This window comes from Marmota monax, unplaced genomic scaffold (assembly GCF_021218885.2).
Source record: "Marmota monax isolate L192 unplaced genomic scaffold, Marmota_monax_Labrador192_F-V1.1 WCK01_AAM20220418_F8-fsc00070, whole genome shotgun sequence".
Classification (NCBI taxonomy): Eukaryota; Metazoa; Chordata; class Mammalia; order Rodentia; family Sciuridae; genus Marmota; species Marmota monax.
The window spans coordinates 2034530-2055574 of NW_026692116.1; the positions used below are offsets into that span (position 1 = coordinate 2034530).

The window sequence follows — 21045 nt, forward strand, 5'->3', positions numbered from 1 at the left end:
AAACTAATGAAAGAAATCAAAGAAGACACTAAAAGATGGGGGGAAAACCTCTTATGTTTATGGATTGAGAATTCTCAGTGTTAAAATGGCTGTACCACCAAAAGCAACTTACTGATTTATTGATATCCCCATCAAAATACCATGATATTTTTCAGAGAACTAAAAAAAAAAGTCCTAAAAATTCATAAGAGAACACAAAAAAAACCCAAATAACCAAAGCAGAACTGAGCAAAAAGAGCAATGCTGGAGGCACTGGTTCTTTGAAAAGATAAATAAGATTGACAACTCTTAGCCAAACTAACTAAAAGAAAGAAAGAAAAAAGACCCAAATAAATAAAATTAGAGACAAAAGGGGTACCACAAAACCTGATTTCAAAATATACTACAGAGTCACAGTAACAAAAACAGCATAATACAGATATAAAAACAGACACACAGACCAATGGAATAGAATAGAGAACCCAGAAATAAATTCATGTGTATATATAGTCTTCTGACTCTTGACAAAGGTGCCAAAAACATGTTGGGGAAAAGATAGCCTATCAAACAAATGGTGTTGGGAAAACAGGTTATCCATCTGTAGAGAACTGAAATAGATTCTTTTTTTTTTATTGTTGGTTGTTCAAAACATTACATAGTTCTTGATATATCATATTTCACACTTTGATTCAAGTGGGTTATGAACTCCCATTTTTACCCCATATACAGATTGCAGAATCACATCAGTTACACATCCATTGATTTACGTATTGCCATACTAGTGTCTGTTGTGTTCTGCTGCCTTTCCTATCCTCTACTGAAATAGATTCTTATCTCTCACCTTATATATATAAAAAAATCAACTCAAAGTGGATCAAAGACCTTAATAAAAGGCCTGAAACCTTTGACTTTTTAATCTATTAGGAGAAATACTTCAAGAAGAACTCACGTAACTCAGGAAATAAAAGCAAGAACTGACAAATGAGATTACATCAAATTAAAAGGCTTCTGGCACAGCAAAAGAAACAATATAGTAAAGAGACAATCTACCTAACGAGAGAAAAATTTTGCTAGCTACTAATGGCAGAGAACAGTTATCCAGAATATATAAAGAACTTAAAAGACAAAAGAACAAGTAATCCAATTAAAATGAGCAGACTATTTAAATAGACATTTCTCAAAAGTAGTACAAAAAGGAATACAATAAATACATGAAAAATGTTCAACAACTTTAGTCATCAGGGAAATGCAAATAAAAATTCCCTTCAATAACATCTTACCTCAGTCAGAATGACTGTCATCAATACAAAAACAAACAAAATATAACAAATGCTGGCAAGGTTCGGCAGAAAAACCAGAATAGTATTCAGCCATAAAAAATGAAATTATGTCACTATGTTAAGTGAAATAAAGCAGACACAGAAACATAAGTATCACATGTTTTCTCTTACACGTGAAAACCTTAAAAAAAAAAATCCTGAAAGGAGAAGAAGAACTATTAGGGGAAAGAGGAGGAGGCGGGGGAGGGTAAAAGAGGGCAGTAGGAAGGATGGATATGATTAAAACATGATCTATGCATATATGGAAATGTCACAGTAAAATCCATTAATCTGTACAATTAATGAGTTAATTTTTATAATAAATAAGAAGGAAAAAGTATCTTTGCCAAGCTTTATTTGTGTGAAAAAAGTATTATTTTTCTAGACAAGTTTATTTTTTAAAAAATTATAAAAAAATCCTTAACTGTAATAATAACTGATGTTTTTCATTAAAATATACAGAATATATATTTTATAGAAGGAATTACAGCTAACCTTGTAATTTTGCTTCAATTCCATCTTTGTTCAATCCAGATGTAAAACCTGTATAAGTCATGAAAATATATAAAAAATAAAATGAGTTTAATTCATCTTTATAGTCTCAATTTATATTCCACTTAACTAGAAAAGAGCATCTAATTAAATCTTATATAGGAAAAAAGAAAATAGCTTGGTAAGTTCAAGCAAGGCTTAAATATCTATAGAACACAACCACTATTTTGAAATCCTTTCATACAATTGGCTCTCTTTTGCTTATTATATTATGTAAAAGTGATCAGGAATATTATATTTTAAAAGGAATGATGAGAACAGACTTCTAATGTTTATGAATAATAAATTTCTGTCAAGTGATGAATATTTTCTAGTGGACTTTCATTATAAAATAGATGTGCCTATGAAAAAATGTTTGATAATACTATCACTTTAGAAAACTGCTATATACTGAAGTTGAAACTACACATACTCAATAATAGTAATTTCACTCTTAGGCATTATGTATACAAGGGTATCAAACGACATATAACAAAGTTGATAGAGGCATTATTTAAAATATTTTATATTTATTTTTTAGTTTTAGGTGGACACAATATCTTCACTTTTTTTTTTTAAATGTTGTGTTGAGGATGGAACCCAGCGCACCGCGCATGCCAGGCAAACGCGCTACCTCTTGAGCCATATCCGCAGCCTTATAATGGCATTATTTAACTAAGAATTTTCTTTTATCAAAAGATTCCTTAAGAAAGTGAAAAGTCAAGCCTGATTGTGAGAAGACATTTAATACATATATTTGGCAAATAACTCATCCAGAGTATGTCAAGAACTCCTCTGTATTAATCATAAATATACAAACAATTGAAGTAAAAATAGATGAAAGACTTGAAAGGACATTTCACAAAATAGCATATCTAAATGCCCGATAAGCGTATGAAAAGATTCTCATGCTAATATTTGTCTTAGAAATACAAAATAAAATCACAAAGAAACCACTACACACACACACATACACACACACACACACACAAAAGAATGGCTGAAATAAAACCAACCATTGACAAGAACGTAAACCAGGATGTAAAGCAACTAGAATTCAGCAACTAGATTTTTTTTTTTTTTTTTTTTGGTAGTGCTAGGGATTCAACCCAGGGCCTCCAGGGCCTTCTGCATGCTAGACAACTGCTCTACCACTGAAGTACCCATCCAGGTTCTTTTCAGATGGATGGGATATCACTATGTTGCCCCAGCTGGCCCAGAACTTGTGCAAGGCTCAAGTGATACTCATACATTAGCCTCTCATGTAACTGGAACTACAGATCGCTTTACCTTGCTAGACTTAGAATTCTTACACATTGTTGCTGAAAGTGTAAATTAACTCAACTGCTTTGGAAAATTACTGCATTTGAGGGTATCTACTAAAGCTAAACATGGTTAATAAGTCTACCTGATTTACTCCCAAGTATATACTTGAAAAAAATGAATGTCTTATCCATCAAAAGACATGCTGAAGAATATTCATAGTAGTTTTATTCATTACAGTAAAAAATTGAAAATGACCCACATGTCCTTCAAAAAGAAAATGGATGCTTAAATTGTGGTATATTCATACAACTGGATATTTAATAACAACAAAGTGCAAATTACTACTAAAAATCCAATAATACGAATAAATTTCATAACAATATGTTGAGCAAAAGAAACTAGAGCTAAAAAGAGTAAATACCATACATACGTATACACACATATGCCTACATTGATATGAAGTTCAAGAATAGACAAAACTAACTAACCTATGGTGAAAGAACAGTATTTACTTCTGGGTGTGTAGATACTAACCAAATCAGCATGAGGGAACCTCTGGGAAATTCTTTGTATCTTGATCTGGGCAGTGGTTTTGTGTGTGTGTGTGTGTGTGTGTGTGTGTGTACACATGTAAAATTTCACTGACATTGATATTAAAGATTTGTACATTTTATTGTATATTAGTAATAACTCAATATAAAAAGGAACTGCAATATATATGTATTTAAATTTAAAAAATAACTACAAAAATAAAGTGATCATGAGAAGGAAAAAATACAAATTAAAGCATATCATTATTCACACATAATATTTTTAAAAATATACAACTATACACCCTTAAGGTAAGGCTGAAGAAATAGAAGGAATATGGCATTCTCAAACACTGCTATAGCTATGAAAATTGAAAACCAGTCACAAATTCAGAATAAGAAAATAGCTAAACACTAAGTACAGAAAAAAAAACTGTAACTTATTTTAAATTACTTTAGGCATTTTTGCTATTTCTACTAGAATTGAATTTTTCTACTATATCTGTTTTTAAAGGCATTGATTTCAAAGCTTATTAAAAGACTAGAAGTAAAACAGATAAAAGTTTTCTCACTTTTTTCTACTTTTGCTTCTAAACATATTTATGATGCTGTTACCTTTTATTACCTTTTAGTTTCTGGAGTCTATTCAGTAACTTATTAGTCTAAACAGAGTCACAGCAGGATTTTAAAAAGTACTACTTTTCTAGGTCAGAGTAACAAACCATAATGAGATGGGTTTTTCAAGGCTCTGATATAAAGCAAAGTTGATCGTATCCATTCCAAAGCAACATTCACATCTGTGATGGTATGCAATACTATCTCTGCATTTAAATGTTCAATAAGATGTCTGTGCAAACTAATGGGGGGAAAAAACACCTCTGCATTACTAATATTTATTTCAGTACTATAACTCTTACTTTTTAAACTTTAATAATATATAATATACTCATTGCTACATTAATAATTCATGAAAGACAATTTAATTTCAAAAACTGTAAGAAAACCTTAAGTCAGTTCAACTCTTAAAAATTTTTACATTTCTCTTTACTTCATTGGTCTAGAAGGCAAACTATTACTTAAGAAAGTGTATATGTGTGGTGGTGGGGGGAGAAAATATTCTATTTTCCCCAAGAAAAAAATATATCAAATACTCTACTAAAAAGTCCCAGATTATCTCTCTTATTATTATTATAAATTAAAATTTTAAAGATATAAAAATATTTCCACTTACTACAAATTAGTAATTATAAATGTATATAATTTAGTATGTAAATTATAATGATAATTAGTAAGAACTTACTACAAGGTAGGCCTTTTATAACAAGGATACATGTTACCATATGCTTTTAATAAACATCACTGAATAAAATTATTCTATTATCTTTTTTAAAAAAACTACTAAATTTCTTAAAATAACACAAACATTCTAATTAAATTATTAAAAATTTTCTGAAAAATAGCCTTAAAACTAAAAATTTCCTTTTAATATATTAAAAGAAAATACTTGTATTAGTATTATTATCTTTTTTGGAATTTTTCTGTATTACCTGCTTTCTACAGTGTCACTACACGCTAACATTTGAATGTACTTCTCTCTTGTATTTAACCGAGTCATAATAACTGCTGTAGCTGTAGAGTCAAACTAGAAATAAACAAACATCACATAGGTAAATTCAGTAAAGAAGGACATATTGTGGCACCAGTCCTTTTATTTTCTCTCTCTCTCTCTCTCTCTCTCTCTCTCTCTCTCTCTCTCTCTTTGTAGTTGTAGATGGACAAGAATGCTTTTATTTCTTTATGCAGTGCTGAGGATTGAACCCAGTGCTGCACCGGTGTTAAGCAAGCACTCTACCATTGAGCCAAAGCCTCAGACCTGCACCAGTCCTTTTAATACTTCAAGACTTTAAATTTTATATTAAAGAGTTTCTTACCCCTTTGTCTTAAATAACAGGTCAAAAGGCCTAAAAAATGCTTCTGAATTTAAATGTTAAATTTAATTTTAAAACCTTCCAAGAGTATGAATGTAAATGCCACTTTAGTTTCAATGTAACAAAATTTTGGCAATGTTAAAATCAAAGCAAACTTCAGTAACTAGGTAAAAGTTTGTTTTTTTTGTTTTTTGTGGCGGGGTACCAAGGATTAAACTCAGGGCACTCAACCACTGAGCCATATTCCCAGTCCTATTTTGTACTTTATTTAGAGAAAAAGAGTCTCACTGAGTTGCTTAGCACCTTGCTTTTGCTGAGGCTGGATCCTCCTGCCTCAGCCTCCCGAGCTGCTGGGTTTACAGGTGTGCGCCACCGTGCCCAGCTAGGTAAAAGTTTTAAGATTTGATGTAGTTTACACATGATCTAATTTATCCTACATAATTATAAATATGTATAACTTAATATTTTGACATTCTTTGAAAAGATATTCTTCCTGAATGTTGCCTTAGTAACCTATATGAATGACTTCTTCAATCAAGTATTTGTCAGAATAGGGTAAGTTCTGAAATGTATATAAGCTGACTTTTAATTGTTACAACGCCTGGGGACACTACTGGAATTTAGTGTTAGAACCCAGGAATGTTCTATAATGCACATGACAACCCTATACAATGAAAAACTTACTCATCCCAAATGCTAAAAACATCCCTAGATTCAGAATAAAACAAAACAGAACCCCCAAAACTCAAAACCAAAAATCCTTCAACAGTATATTCATTCATAAATCCATCCCTTCATTAACCAATGGAAACTGAGAAACCGTGGGAGTTTGAGGAGAGGTCTGATATATCCCAGTTAGTGAGGGTTGTTTTAATTCTATTCCTTCATTAAAGTAGATTTTCTGAGTTACATAACTTTCAACTTTAATTATGAAAAGCTACTAAAAAATACACAAAACAGTTTTTATTTTGCCATGTCTCTAATACAAGTTATGAAAAGTAAAATTACTGTTACTTACTTGAGGACGACCAGCTCTACCGATCATTTGTAGAATATCTGTTTCACTGTATTCTTCAAACATCCCTCCAGCATAATGCATTGTAGATTTTATAACTACTAGGTGAGCAGGCAAGTTTACTCCCATAGCTAAAGTACTGGTAGTAACTGCATCAGATTAAGGATTATTAATCTCAAGCCTTACAATTTTTTTCACTCCAGGAAGACATTTTCTTATAAAAGACATCACTATAAATGCAGTAAGACTCATTCACAAAAAAATTTCAAAGAGGAAGAAAATAATAAAATTTTAATCTAAACTAATAACACATGCTAAAACCAAAAAATTATTAAGCTTTTACTTCTCAAATTGTACTTCATTCAATAACATGATAAAAAACTAAAAACATTGTTACCACAGCATGCACAAACATAGGTAGTTACATAATTTTAGCTTCTTAAAAGAAAAGCAGAAACAAATCATAATATTTAAGATTTTACCTTTTTCTCTTAAAAATAATTTTTCAAAATAATTTATAATATGGGTAAGAAACACATTCTACTTACAAAGAACTGGTAGATCTCCAGTAGTAAAAGCTCTTTCAACTACTTTTCTATCTGACAGCTCCATGCCAGCATGATGATAAGCAACACCATGTATTAGGATATCTATAATAAAAATATGACACCTGTCAGTTACTGTTAATATTTCATCAATTGACTCATTTTATCTATATTTGAAAATGTTATTCAAAAATTATCTCTAAACCTACCTCTCAGTTTTGAATCTCTTATGGAATATGCATACTTCTGTAACCTATTTTAAAATATCATAAAATTGTTGAGTTATTCCTATTAACATCAGAAAATTCTAAAAGTTTCTTAATTATTTTGAAACTTACAAATATAAAAGAGTTTTCATAATATTATCTAAAAACTATCTTTAAACAGAATAGACTACATAACATTCATATTTAGAAGTCCCTAATTTATTAGTTAAAACACTACAGTTCCCTTTCAAACCCACGGGGGTGGGGGAAACATTATAAATATTTATTATATTCATGGATCAGAATACGAAAGTCTATATTCATAATTTGCCTAAAATATATTTGTAAGAAATAACAAGTTTTAAAATTCTGCTATATTACCAATAAGTAAACCAAAAAGACTGAAATAAAAAAATTGTTTTTTATTGTGCTCTGAGATATGTCATGTAAAGAAAACCAGGAAAACATTAAAACAGAAGTTAATAAAGTTTCTTAATAATTTAAAAAGCAATTCTTGTACTTTCAAAGATTCTGGAGGTTGGTAGGCTTGATTTTTGAACATGTCTAAGATCCCCCAAACTGGTGTTTTTCCATTTCCTTGTTGCAGACATGAAAGTAAGAAATTAACATTAAACAGGGATGAGAGGTGGGAGGGAAAGGGAGAGAGAAGGGAAATTGCATGGAAATGGAAGGAGACCCTCATGGTTATACAAAATTACATATAAGAGGAAGTGAGGGGAAAGGGAAAAAAAAAGGGGGGGAGAAATGAATTACAGTAGATGGGGTAGAGAGAGAAGATGGGAGGGGAGGAGAGGGGAGGGGGGATAGTAGAGGATAGGAAAGGCAGCAGAATACAACAGACACTAGTATGGCAGTATGTAAATCAGTGGATGTGTAACTGATGTGATTCTGCAATCTGTATACGGGGTAAAAATGGGAGTTCATAACCCACTTGAATCAAAGTGTGAAATATGATACGTCAAGAAATATGTAATGTTTTGAACAACCAACAATAAAAATTAAAAAAAAATAAAAATAAACTCGGTTAGATAGAATGAGCATTTTGAGAATAAAAAAGTGCTCCCAAAAGTGAAAAAAAAAAAAGAAAGAAAGAAACATTATTTTATAATACTTGTGATTTTTTCAAAAGAATTCACAATGGACTGAAGAGAAGTCAAGTGGAAAGGGCAATATACTATTAAACCTAAACTATTTTTCTATAATACACAGGTATTACAGAAATGTTGCTTAATTTAATTATCAGAGTAAAATGATAAGAAAATTGATTCCCATATGTTGAAACTTAATTAAGAAATTGAAGCTGATAGGCTGAGGATTGAGCTTGGTGGTAGTGCATTTGCCTAGCATAAAGTGAGGCCCTGGGTTTGATTCACAGCACCAACAGAAAAAAAAAAAAAAAAAAACAAGAAGAAGAAAGAAAAAGAAGGAAGGAAGGAATAAATTGAATCTAGGAAGTAATATGCCTAATTTCTAACAACTAGAAAAAGTGGTACTGTTATTCAAATCTGCGTTTCTACCTTCATGTTAGTTCTAATACCAGTATTTTATTGACAAAAAAACCACAAGAATTTAAAAAGAGATAAAGAAAGAAAAAAAATGAGGGACAAAGAATGAAGAAAAACAAGAGTTGAAAGAGAAATTTTCCTTGAGTAGCTAGGCAAAAGTGGGAAATGATAAAGGAATTTAGGTACTGCATATGCTTCTGTTTAAGAAAATGATTACCTGAAACAAAATTAATAATCTGTGCAGGGATTAGGGAAAAATAGAAAGGATGGAATGTAGTGGCAAAGGGACAGACTGGTAATTTGGAAGCTGATCTGACCCAAAATCCATAATTAATAATAAGAAGCTAATATTCATTAAGTAGTAATCAAGTGCTAGTACTCCACTAAGACCTGCCAAGATTCAGGGGTAAATATGTTGAACATAAAGTCCCCCTTTCCTCAAGAAGGTTATAATCTAAGTTAAACAAATGTTTTAATAACAATTGAATAAAAGGATATTTATTACAATTATAATAAGTACTATGAAAAAAGTACAGGGTACTTATAAAAGTGAATAAAGGGAAACTGAAGATTATAGAAAACTGATATTAATGATATGACCTAAAGAATAAGTAGGAGTTAGGTAAAACAATACCAAGAAAAGAAAACATGATGCCTGACAGCCCTGGCTATAGCAGTTTAATATATTCACAGAATAGAGAGTCTTATATGGCTTGATATGAGTATAGAAAAAAAAACATGGGTCAAGATGAGTCTGAAAAATAGTTAGGCATCACATTATATAGAGTACTGCAAACCATATTAAGGATTTAGGATTTTATATTAATAACAAGACAGAGCTATTATAAAGATTTTTGATGAGAGACTGACATGATATGGAGTTTTAAGCTCCATATCATGCATCTTTTGAGAATCATATCTGGTAGTTATAACTGCAGAAACAAATTAGTTTTGCTGGTTTGCAGACAGATTTGGCATAGTACTCATCACTTTGGGTAGAAAGAGATGTTCTTTCCAAACAGATGAATGTATGTAACACTGTAAAATGTTGATTTCTACAATTGTTTAACCAGTTTTATTTTTGTACAGTATTAATGACCTAAGTTATTTTGCTATCTCATTTTTGTAAATCAAATGAAATTATCAAAGAGGATTCTATCAGTAGGTCTTTTGTACTTATGTATATATGCTGTCCAAATAAAAATAATAAATGACAAAGATTGGGGGGAAAAAATGAGCCTCAGTCAGACCCCTCTACAATGTCAAAATTTAAGAATTGGGTAGTATTATGGTTTGGATATAAGATGTCCCCCCAAAGATCCTATGTTAACGCAGGAATGTTAAGAGGTAAAGTAATTGAATTGACTGAGAATTGAATTGATTGAGAATCAGTGGCCGGTAAAGCAGGAAGAAAACTGGTAGAAGATGATCATGGAAGAGCAGAATCCAGTGTGTTAAAATAAGGTAGATCAAATATGTTAAGAGATTCATGAGAAATTACTTGGCAAGGTTTTTAGTGAAAGATAACAAAAGATACTGGATTCAAAGTGGATGAAAAAATGAAGACAGCAATATGGATAACCTTATCTTTCAAGAAATTCAGTTATGAAATAAAGATAGAATCACATCTACACTAAAGAGTTGTTATCGCAATCCTCAAAATTACTATTATTCTTATGATACAGATGAGAAACCTGAGGCTTTGTCAAGTAACTTGATCAAGGTAAGGGATAAACCCACTTTTCTCATTTCATCTAAGTGATCCTAAAAGTCCTTCTACTTCCAAGGAAAAAACCAAAAAAATTTACCTTTGTTTCTGTTCCACAGTCATAATAAATTTAGCATCTTTCACAAGAACAGAAGCAGCCTGTTGCACACCTTTCCTAGTTGCACAAAACTGAAAATACATTAATAATTTCTATATTAATCATGTTAAAAGCGAACATCACACTAAAAGATAATCAACCAACAATCCATACCACAAGTGTGGGCTTCTGATCAGAGTATGTTTGTATAACACTGGGAATTTTGTAGTTGAGGGTTAAATCAAACTTAAATTCAGTTTGGTTACTACTGCAGGGAAATCCCAGGACCACTTTCCGAAGTTTCACAGGTCTATGGCTTTCATCCATTTTCAGACATACAGCAGGTCTTTCACCATCTGAAATCCATTCTGCAATCTTGAAAAAACAAAAAAATGTACATTAAGCATTTTTTCTAGTCAAGTTTTATGGCCTAAACCCCCCAATTTTAGATTACTTTAAAGTCAAGGTATAAAAGTACTGAATCAGATAGTCTTTTTCAGTATTACATATTCCATTGATATTACTCTGTTGATAAACTGGTAAATGCTATTGGTAAATATTGCTAATAGCAGTATTTCTGTTTTTTTTTTTTTTTTTGGTGGGGGGTAACCAGGGATTGAACTCAGAGGCACTCAACAACTGAGTCATGTCCCAAGCCCTATTTTGTATTTTATTTAGAGACAGGGTCTTACAGAGTTGCTTAACTCCTTGATTTTGCTGAGGCTGGCATTGAACTCTGGATACTCCTGCCTCAGCCTCCAGAGCCACTGGGATTATAGGCATGCGCCACTGCGCCTGGCAGGTAATTTTCTAATTAGTTATTTTATTTTCCTTCATGAGAATCTAAAGTAAAATTAAAATTGCTTTGGCAAGAGTTAATAATTTTTAATCAAAACATAAACACTTGAGAGAAAGCAGAGCCAAAAGCATATTTCAGGCTCAATGCAAGAATCAGTAATTAGTTTACAGAGCTGTGTTAAGCTATCCTTATCTTTGCTTAATCTGGTTAGTAATCAGGCTCCATGCCCTGCTATGAAACTGACCACTACTTTGACAGGAGAAAGTTTCTTGTTGCACAGGAAGGAATACTGAAATATTCTCAAGGTTATCATGAGTAGGAATAAGATCACACAAGAATTTACATTCTGAGAGGAGCAGAGGATCAAGGATAAAGACTTTAACATATGGGGAAATTGAGGAAGAGGACCAGAAGAAAGGGACAGAGAAATAGCAATCAGAATTGGTAACTACCACAAAATAGAAGAAAGTTTCAAGAATTAGAGGGTATTTATATTTATATAATTATTGCTTACAAATCAATAAGTAAAAGTTTCCCAGTGTGAAAAAAGGATAAAGGGCATGACCTGGCAAGTAACAAAAAACAAAAGTTTAAAAGTTGTTGATAAATGTATTTTAAATATTTACTACAGTAAAAATCAAAGAAGAAAAAAACTTAAAATAAGATATATTAAATAATAAATTTGAGAAATATTTAATATTCAAAATTAAATAAAAATAACAATTTTATTATTATATTACACACTGTTAGGATATAGGAAAATGACAGCTGGCAGGATTCAGAGAAATGGCAGCTAAAATAAATGAACGTAACATGGAAGGCAGTGTATCCTTAAAAGTTCTGCATCCTTTGACTCAATTATTTAACTCTAGAATTCATCCTAAAAATAATTATGGATGTTTTCAAATTGCAGGATTGTTTATAATAGAAAAATGGAAATAATTTAATCTTCCATTATTATGATGTTAGATAAATAAACATGGAAATATTTGTAGGTAAAATGAAAACGTAGATCAAAAAACTATAATATTATAATTTCATGTTACTATAGTCTGAATATGGTTAGAGAGTGTGTCTCAAAATTTCCTTTGCTGGAATGCCTGTTCCCCAGTGTAGTATAGTACTGAGGTGATGGAATCTTTTAAGAGGTGGGACCTAGTAAAAGGTGGTTAGGTTACTGGGGCCAACGTTCTTGGAAGGAATTAATGCTGATCTCCCAAAGTAAGCAAGTTCTCATGAGAGTGGGTCGTTAAAAAAAGAGTGAGTCTGACTCTAGAATCTCTCTGGATTGCATGGGATTTTTCCCTCTCGGGCATACTCCTGCCATGATACTGTCCACCATGTTATGACGTAGCCAGTAGGGCCCTCACCAGGATGAACAGATGAGGTCACCCAATCTTGGACTTTCAGACTCCAAAACTGTAAACTAAATAAACCTCCTTAAAAAAAACATATTACCAAGCCTCAGGTATTTTGTTATAACAATGGAAAACAGACTGATGCACATGTAAACGTTTGAAAGGACAAAGTCTGGGTATTAGTTTTACTGTTTTTATAAACTTTAAATTTTTATATATTATTTTTGAATATGAACAAATCAAGTTTTCATTTCATGAATAAGAAAATTATTAACTGTGTCAATTTAAGGATAAAGACAAAATTTTCCATTGGAAGAGCAAATACAGGAGGTATTTTTTCTAAGAAGTGTTGGAGAAAAAAAAGCTACATTATAGTAGGCTGACAAGTAAACAGGAGTAAGAAAGTAGAGTGAAACTATCATTTTTCAAGAAGTTTGCCTAAAAATTAAAGAAAAAGGCTGGACACAGTGGTACACACCTGTAATCCCAGCCATTCAGGGGGCTGAAGTAATAGAACTACAAATTCAAGGACAGCCACAGCAACCTATGGAGATCCTGTCTCAAATAATAAATTTTAAAAGGATACACAAATTTCAGCATGTCAAAATGTAGTTCAGTGGTAGAGCCCCGGGAGTTCAAGCTCTAGTACCCCTCCACATACAAATTAAGTTGTATATTCATTATAGGAAGTATAATACTCCATGCAACTATTTCTTTACATGTCATTCTACCATTAACCATGAGATCCTCCTCAAGGACAAGTTCCATATGTTCTCACTTTTGCATCAATCATTTTGGCTTACTGCAATGCTAGGCATATAGAATTGGGGGGAGAGTTATAATCATCTCAGCAATTATTTTTATTTCTACTATACTTTTCTATACAATTAGAGACAGCTGGCTATAATGACCATGTTATTAGTCAAGTTATGACAGGTGGATGAAATCCATAAAATTAAGACTTTTAGATACTAGCTAACAACAGCCTTCTATTAAAAATATTAAACTTGAACGACCATATTTTTGTATCTGAGAAATCTAACCATAAATTTCTACAACATAAGTGACTGGTAAAAAAAAAAAAAAACCCTCACTGTTCTCTAAGATCAAAATAACTAAACATTTCACCAGTCATAAAACAAAAACCCTGATGGTATATTGAAATTCTAACTTACATCCTCAGCATTTGGAATTGTTGCAGACACAGCTACAAATCTCATTGGGATAAAAGTGCTAGTATTTTCTAAAGGCTGAGATAAAGACTGTATAGTTTTCATTCTGCTGACTACAACTTCAAGAGTTGGACCACGATATTCATCTTTTACAACATGTACCTATACAAGAAATCAAGAAAGAATCATTAGCTGTAAGACTACAATCTATTTAATAAACTAAAATGTACAATGAAATTAAAATTTTTCCTTGAGAAAATGGGCACTTTCCAGCAATTTCCCCTAGAAGCAATTAAACAAACATTGAAGTTGTCTTCTTTCTAAACATCTTTTTATGCTATCTCTGAAAGTGAATAATGTGTTCAATACCTCATCAATGAGAAATAGTCGCACCAGTTGAACCAAAGAGTTGTCTCTCCATTTCCTAGTCAAGCTATCCCATTTCTCCTACAGAAAAAGTGCAAGTAGTTTAATGTGATAAGGAATTATAATAAGTACTGTTTAGGACATCAACAAAAATTTTACCATGACATAATACAAATGACAGGTAAAGGTTTGATTGATACATTAAAAGTATTCTGAAAAAGATTTAAAGATTAAAAATTTGAATTTTGATAGTTTGGTCAGTGTTTTAAAACTAGGCCTTCAATTCTTTTATTAAATTTAACCACACAACACTTAAATTCACTGTCTGATTACATACTTTTAAACTCTACCAAGGTACTCCCTCTATAATACATAATACTTGGGCAAAAAAATAAGAGGAATAAATATGATTATAAATTATCAACAATAACAAATTGGATATTCTTTGTCCATTTTTCCTATTGGCCATTTGTCTTTTACTTATGTTTTTGTAGGTAATTTTTTTGTACCTTGAATACTATTACTTTTTTACTTTGCAAATATATGCTTCTACTTTGTATTTTCTTTGAACTTCTTATGAAAAGAAACAGATATTTTCTAATAAACCAAGGAAATAATAAAGGATAAATAATACCTACTGGAGTTGTCATAATAATATGGGCATGCTGAATCTCAAATAGGTCATCTATAACTGTATCTCCAGTGAGTTCTTTACAATTCAATCCAATTGGTCCAAATTTTTCTTTCCAGTCATCAAAACGCTGACTACATAGGGATTTTATTGGTGCCACTATAATGATACATTTTTTAATATAAATGCAATTTTAAAATTATTTTCGCAAATTTTAGTTAAGAAAATTAGGACAAAAGTATATATCTAGGTACTAATATTGACAAATTAAAAGTTAGTAATTTAGGTATATCATTTAGAGATAAAAAGGTAATCACCAAAAAGAACTAAAGATAAATAGAAATAATTACTCAGGAACTTATAGCCAAGAGTGGAGAGAGAGGTGGGGGGGTGCTGAGTGCAGAACATTAGTGCTTTTCATTATAAGGCTTTTTGTAATATTTGTGTTTTTAAACCATGTATATATACTACTTTGAGGAAATTTAAAAAAATACATACCCAGAACAGGAGAGCAGAGGCATCTATGTAAATTTCTAGAATTATAAATGTTTATTTTGTTCATTTTAACTGACCTTTAAAAAACAAGCATGTGAAGTTAAAATCCTCAATTCAAATATGACTTTTTATTTATAACTCTGAGAAAATGTGTTTTGAATTTAATGGAACAGACAAAACCAATTGTAATATATCTATTAAAAATATATGGAGGGCTGGATGTATAGGTTAATGGTAGTGTTTGTTTAGCAGTGCAAGACTTCGGGTTCAATACCCAGCACCACCAAAAAAAAAAAAAAAAAAAAAAACCCAGAAGGAGAATTTATTAGAGCTGGGAGCATAGCTCAGTGATAGAATGCTTGCCTGGCATACATACAGCCCTGGGTTTGACCGCCAGCAACACAAATAAATAAATAAAATCAGTTTCTTTAAAAATGTATGGGATATCAAATAATAATGCCTATGACTGAGCTGAATTTACTTCATTTTTGCTTTACTGAGCTTTTATTATAATTAATCACTATTCTTACAATATATACTTACTGTAAACAATTTTAATGTTCAACCATGGCAATGGTACTTCCATTAACAATCTTGTTATAGCTAGTTCGAACATTACAGTTTTTCCAGAACCAGTTGGAGCACAAATTACAAAATTTCTATCTGTATAAAGAAGCTAAAAAATAAAATTTAATCAATTATGTAACATCAAAATTTTCACACACATTCTCAACTTGTTAGAAAATATGTCTTAGGAAGACTCTAAGGAATAATAATACAAACATTCAATTATTAAAACTGTAACCTTGCTCCAGAACCTCCACCATCAAAAATAATACTATTAATATTTAATCTCTTTTATTTATCAAAGTGATATGCTAGACATAGAAAAAAATCATTCCTTTATCTTCTAGAGAAATTCTCATAAATCTAACAATTACAAATTAATCTACCTGTGAGAATTGTATATATGTATCTAACAAACATTTTCTGAGCTTCTATAAGGTACTAGTCACTGAATGTGGCACTGGGAACCAAAATGTAATCTAGTCTCTCTCCTTAGAGAGCATATAACCTGGTGAGAAGAGGAAGATAAGTAAATAATTATAAGATACTTACATCATCAAAGGCTTTGGACTGTATATAGTTGAAATATGGGAATTCTTTGAAAATACTTCTAAATTTTGCCGCTTTGAATAACATTAAGGAGTCAAATATTTCAGAAATTTAAAAACAGGTTACATCTGATTTGATTTTAAACTTCAGTTAAACTGATATTGACTCCAACAGCATTTAATAATGAGGCTTTCACATTTCTATTTTCTTAAGAAAGAAATTAACAGTTTTTATTAGAGTCTCCACTCCCACTCTGTTTTACAAAGAACTTATGAAGTCCCTATGGGGAAATAAGAGATTACATAAGGCTTATAACTTGAAAGTTAAATATGATGGAAGAGATGCAAATATACAGAGATTAAGTCTATCAGAACTTTGCTTCTAGTTTATCTTTTCCACAGTACACTTTGACGAGGCTACTTTATTTTTACTTCTTTAATATTTCAAATTTCACTAATTATTGATTGTTGATTGTGCTTCATTAGATAATGTCTTATTTCTGGTCACCTAACCCTGAAATGAAACCCTTTGTTTCTGATAATTATAACTGAATTATAAGCATACTGGCTCCTCAGGAAGAATTTAAATCATTCTTTAAATCATCCCCTGAAAAAGTTTTTTTCTTGTTGGTACTAGGGATTGAACTCAGGGTCACTTGACCACTGAACCCCATCCCCATCCCTATTTTTGTATTTTATTTAGAGACAGGGTCTTACTGAATTGCTTAGCTCCTCACTTTTGCTGAGGCTGGCTTTGAACTCATGATCCTCCTGCCTCAGCCTCCTAAACTGCTGGGATTACAGGCATCTGCCACTGGGCCCAGCCCATGAAAATGTTTTTAAAATTAATAGATTAAAGAATAAACATCTCTCCAAGGTGAGAATCTATTGCAAGCTTGAAAGAGATTTTACAGCACTCTTCTTATTCTGAATCACTATTAGTTAACTACATTTATTAAACACTATAAGCATGATGCATTATTCAATTTAGAAAACTGTAAATAAAGAAGAAAATGAGTTCCTACCATAGAGACTTTATACTCTAATAGATGATATGACAGATAATATATCTGAAAACTCAAACATAAAATTATGTAAGCAGTATGTTTTTAAGAAGATACATAAGAATTCATGGATTGTTCTAGTGATCCTTTTAAAGCTCAGATTATATGACTCTGCTAAAAACCCATCTTTCTCTTGATGTGGACAGCTATGTAGTCTTGTCACCCTACTACTGCTTCTTCCTGCACCTGATTTAGCCTTTATTTCTCTGATTCCATGTTCTACTACTGGCCCCCACTCCCATTCCTCTCCTCCACCTATACTGACGTTCTTTGAAAACATCAGTCATATACCTTCCATGAAGCCTTCCCCCTGCCTAGATTATTCTTCCTTCCAAATTTCTTTGGCTATTTCACCTCCTTTAATTGCTTAAATTGTACCTTCTCATGATGCCCTATCCTAACTATTCTATTTAATTCTACATCCTGAATCCTCAAATCCAGCAGTCCCAATTAAACCCTCCTTTACCCTGCTCTACATTTTTCTTTTTCCATAGTACTCATTGCCTTTTAAAATACTATATGACTTATTTATATACTATTATAATTGTTCAGATCTATCTTCTTCCCCACCCTTATCCCAAGGTTAACTCTCCAAAGACAAGGATTTACTGTCTATTTTCTTAACTGATATATCCCAAATACCTAGAACAATGCCTGACACACAGTAACTCAGTTAATATATGATTGCATTAAGTCAAGCCATTAATTTAGAAATTTTCATTTTACTTTCTGTTATGCATGTTAGAATATATATTCCAAAATAAAAATGAAATTTTGAATTTGTCAATCCATCATATTTTGAAGGAATCTCATTTTTCCTTCAAGATACGTCTTTTCTCCTAAAATATTTATTCATAACAAGCCCAGAAGTAGGTATCATACTGTTTTTCTCTCATTAGATAGTTATACATCAATTTATATTAACAAAAATGAATCTTTGATTCAGAGTAGGTGCAGAATCAGTTTCCCAGCTCATGAAAAAACTCAATCACTAACATCATTTATCATCATTATCAACACTCAAAAAAAATTTTTAACAAACTAAGTAGCGGCACTATAATTATATGTTATAAAGGGTAAAACTGTCTCTAGAACTGAAAATGACAAGAATACTGTGACAGGATCAATCTGACAAAACTTACTGTCCTGAATATTCAAATATTGTAAAATATTGGAAAAGAATCAGCAAATATATTGTGTCCAAGTAATCCACAAACTCAAATTATCAGGAATAGCCTTCAGTCTTCTACTGTACACACTCAGAAACAATAAACCATAGTACTTCAGTTTTATAGCAAATGAAATTTTTTGACAATAAATCAATGAACAGAAGTATACATAGTAGTCTTAACTAACAAAGATACCTAAACTACAGAACCACTTAAGCTAATATATAGCATGAAAATCTCTAAAAGTCTTAAGAAGGTAGTGCCATACTATGGAAAGTCCAGTTATACAAATAGTTATTTAACTATCTTTAAACATGCTTTTTACTAATCTATTTCCTATGTTCCATTTTATTTAGATCACAAGAGAGAAGTGCAGCAGGATTGAGACATGGTGCTGAAGAGCAGTGCTAAAGACTGACTACGTCTGAAGTTTAATATCATGTCGGCCTTCCCCCATTTTAACCCAATTTAGTTATCTGCATTGGATACAACTTTTCATAAGTGTTCAGGAAAATATTTTCTAATCATACTTCAGAATTGCCTCAAATGATCCTCTGAGTACTTGGGACTAGAGTCACTATTGCCTAGATTTCCCAATATCTGGAATTCACTTTTTGTTTTGCTAACCAAACCATAACTTTTGTGAATTCTACAACATTCCTCAGCTGTGAGTCACTAATTCCATAAAGCATAGTTTAGATGAGTTAGCTTGCCTGCTCAAAAATCTTACATGGTTTATCTTCATTGTTTAATAAATTTATTAAAAATAAAAACAAGGGCATGGGGCTAGGATTGTGGCTCAGCAGTAGAGCGCTCACCTAGCACGTGTGAGGCCCTGGGTTCAATCCTCAGCACCACACAAAAATAAATAAATGAAGTAAAGGTATTGTGTCCAACTTCAACTAAAAAATAAATATTAAAAAACAAAACAAGATCATGATGGCATGTAGCTATAGTCCCAGATACTTGAAAGGCTAAGGCAGGAGGACTGTTTGAGCCTAGGGGTTCAAGACCAGCATGGGTAACATAGCAAGACTTTATCTCCAAAAATTTTTTTTTAAATAAAAAAATAAAAACAAAATGCTAAGAGAACAGATCCTAAGTATTCTTACCCCATATACCAAAAGGCAAATACATAAGGTGACAGAAATATTGATTATGGTAATCATTTTCAGACTGTAAAATAATAATAAAACATCATTGCATACTTCAAATATATACAGTTTTTACCTGTTAATTATATAACAATAGAGTTAAGGAGGAGTTTAAAAACAAAAACATAAAATATTCTTTATGTTGGTATTTATGGCATTAAATGATCTGATCCTAAGATACCTATCCAGGATTATTTCCTATTTCTTTTATATCTTTAATCAAACTGGAATGCTTGTTATTTCCAAACAATTTTTTACCCTCCCTCTTGCTCATGGCGACTTTTCTGCCTACAAGGTTTCTTACTTATGTGCTTTACTTTATCTGCCTTTAAATGTATCTGGAGATGGGAAAGTAGATAAAGCACAACCCTTGCTTTCAAGGAGTTCTTAAGTCTTAAGTCTTGAGGAAACACATAAACAGCTGGTAAGTTGTAATAAAATTGACATGCACAGGGTATTAAGAGGCAAAGAAGATATTACCATCAGAATACACCCAAAATATTTGCACTAGAAATGGCCAAACATGTAAGTTGGATTATATGTATAAACTAGGTTCTTTCAAAAATGTTAGATTTGTAAAAATGTACCCAATTAACAAAAAGTCCATTTCTTTCCATTTCCCCTACTCAGTTTAATCCACTATGGTTGATCTTATCCAAAACATAAGATATTATCTGTATCTATGTGTAAGTAAAGCTGACCAGAGTTCTGCCAACAATACAAATCTGATTTCTGTATTTACCTTGTCTTCTACTGGTACATACAATTTAAGCTGGCACCAGAACACAGACCACACTTGGAATAGCACTATCATACACATATATCTCTTACATGACTCAAAAGATACACTTTTCATTTTTTCTTTGTAACCAAAACAAATGCACAGGAACACAATGAAACAATATTTTAATAATGTGATTTCACAATATCAAATATGTTGTAAAATAATTTAAAGGATACGAATTTCTGTGACAGCCTTCAAGGAACCTATACCACTTCTGGTTACCCCTAAAAAAAATCATAGATGAATATTTTTAAATTTTTTCTACAAAAAAAATTGCTTCAATAAAAC

The 21045-nt window shown here is 31.5% G+C and overlaps 1 protein-coding gene across 1 annotated transcript in view; it reads right to left on the reverse strand.

The window, feature by feature from the left end:
* Positions 1-21045, reverse strand: part of Hfm1 (helicase for meiosis 1) — a 96812-nt gene that overhangs the window by 60058 nt on the left and 15709 nt on the right. Inside the window, exons 5-18 of the mRNA XM_058585152.1 lie at positions 20934-20981; positions 16591-16661; positions 16015-16147; positions 14984-15135; positions 14349-14426; positions 13983-14141; positions 10825-11025; positions 10654-10742; positions 7323-7366; positions 7117-7218; positions 6572-6717; positions 5173-5267; positions 4348-4481; positions 1794-1841 (exon numbers count right to left, since the gene is read on the reverse strand). Of these exons, the coding sequence (XP_058441135.1) occupies positions 1794-1841; positions 4348-4481; positions 5173-5267; positions 6572-6717; positions 7117-7218; positions 7323-7366; positions 10654-10742; positions 10825-11025; positions 13983-14141; positions 14349-14426; positions 14984-15135; positions 16015-16147; positions 16591-16661; positions 20934-20981 (1500 nt within the window). The remainder of the gene's footprint in view (positions 1-1793; positions 1842-4347; positions 4482-5172; positions 5268-6571; positions 6718-7116; positions 7219-7322; positions 7367-10653; positions 10743-10824; positions 11026-13982; positions 14142-14348; positions 14427-14983; positions 15136-16014; positions 16148-16590; positions 16662-20933; positions 20982-21045) is intronic.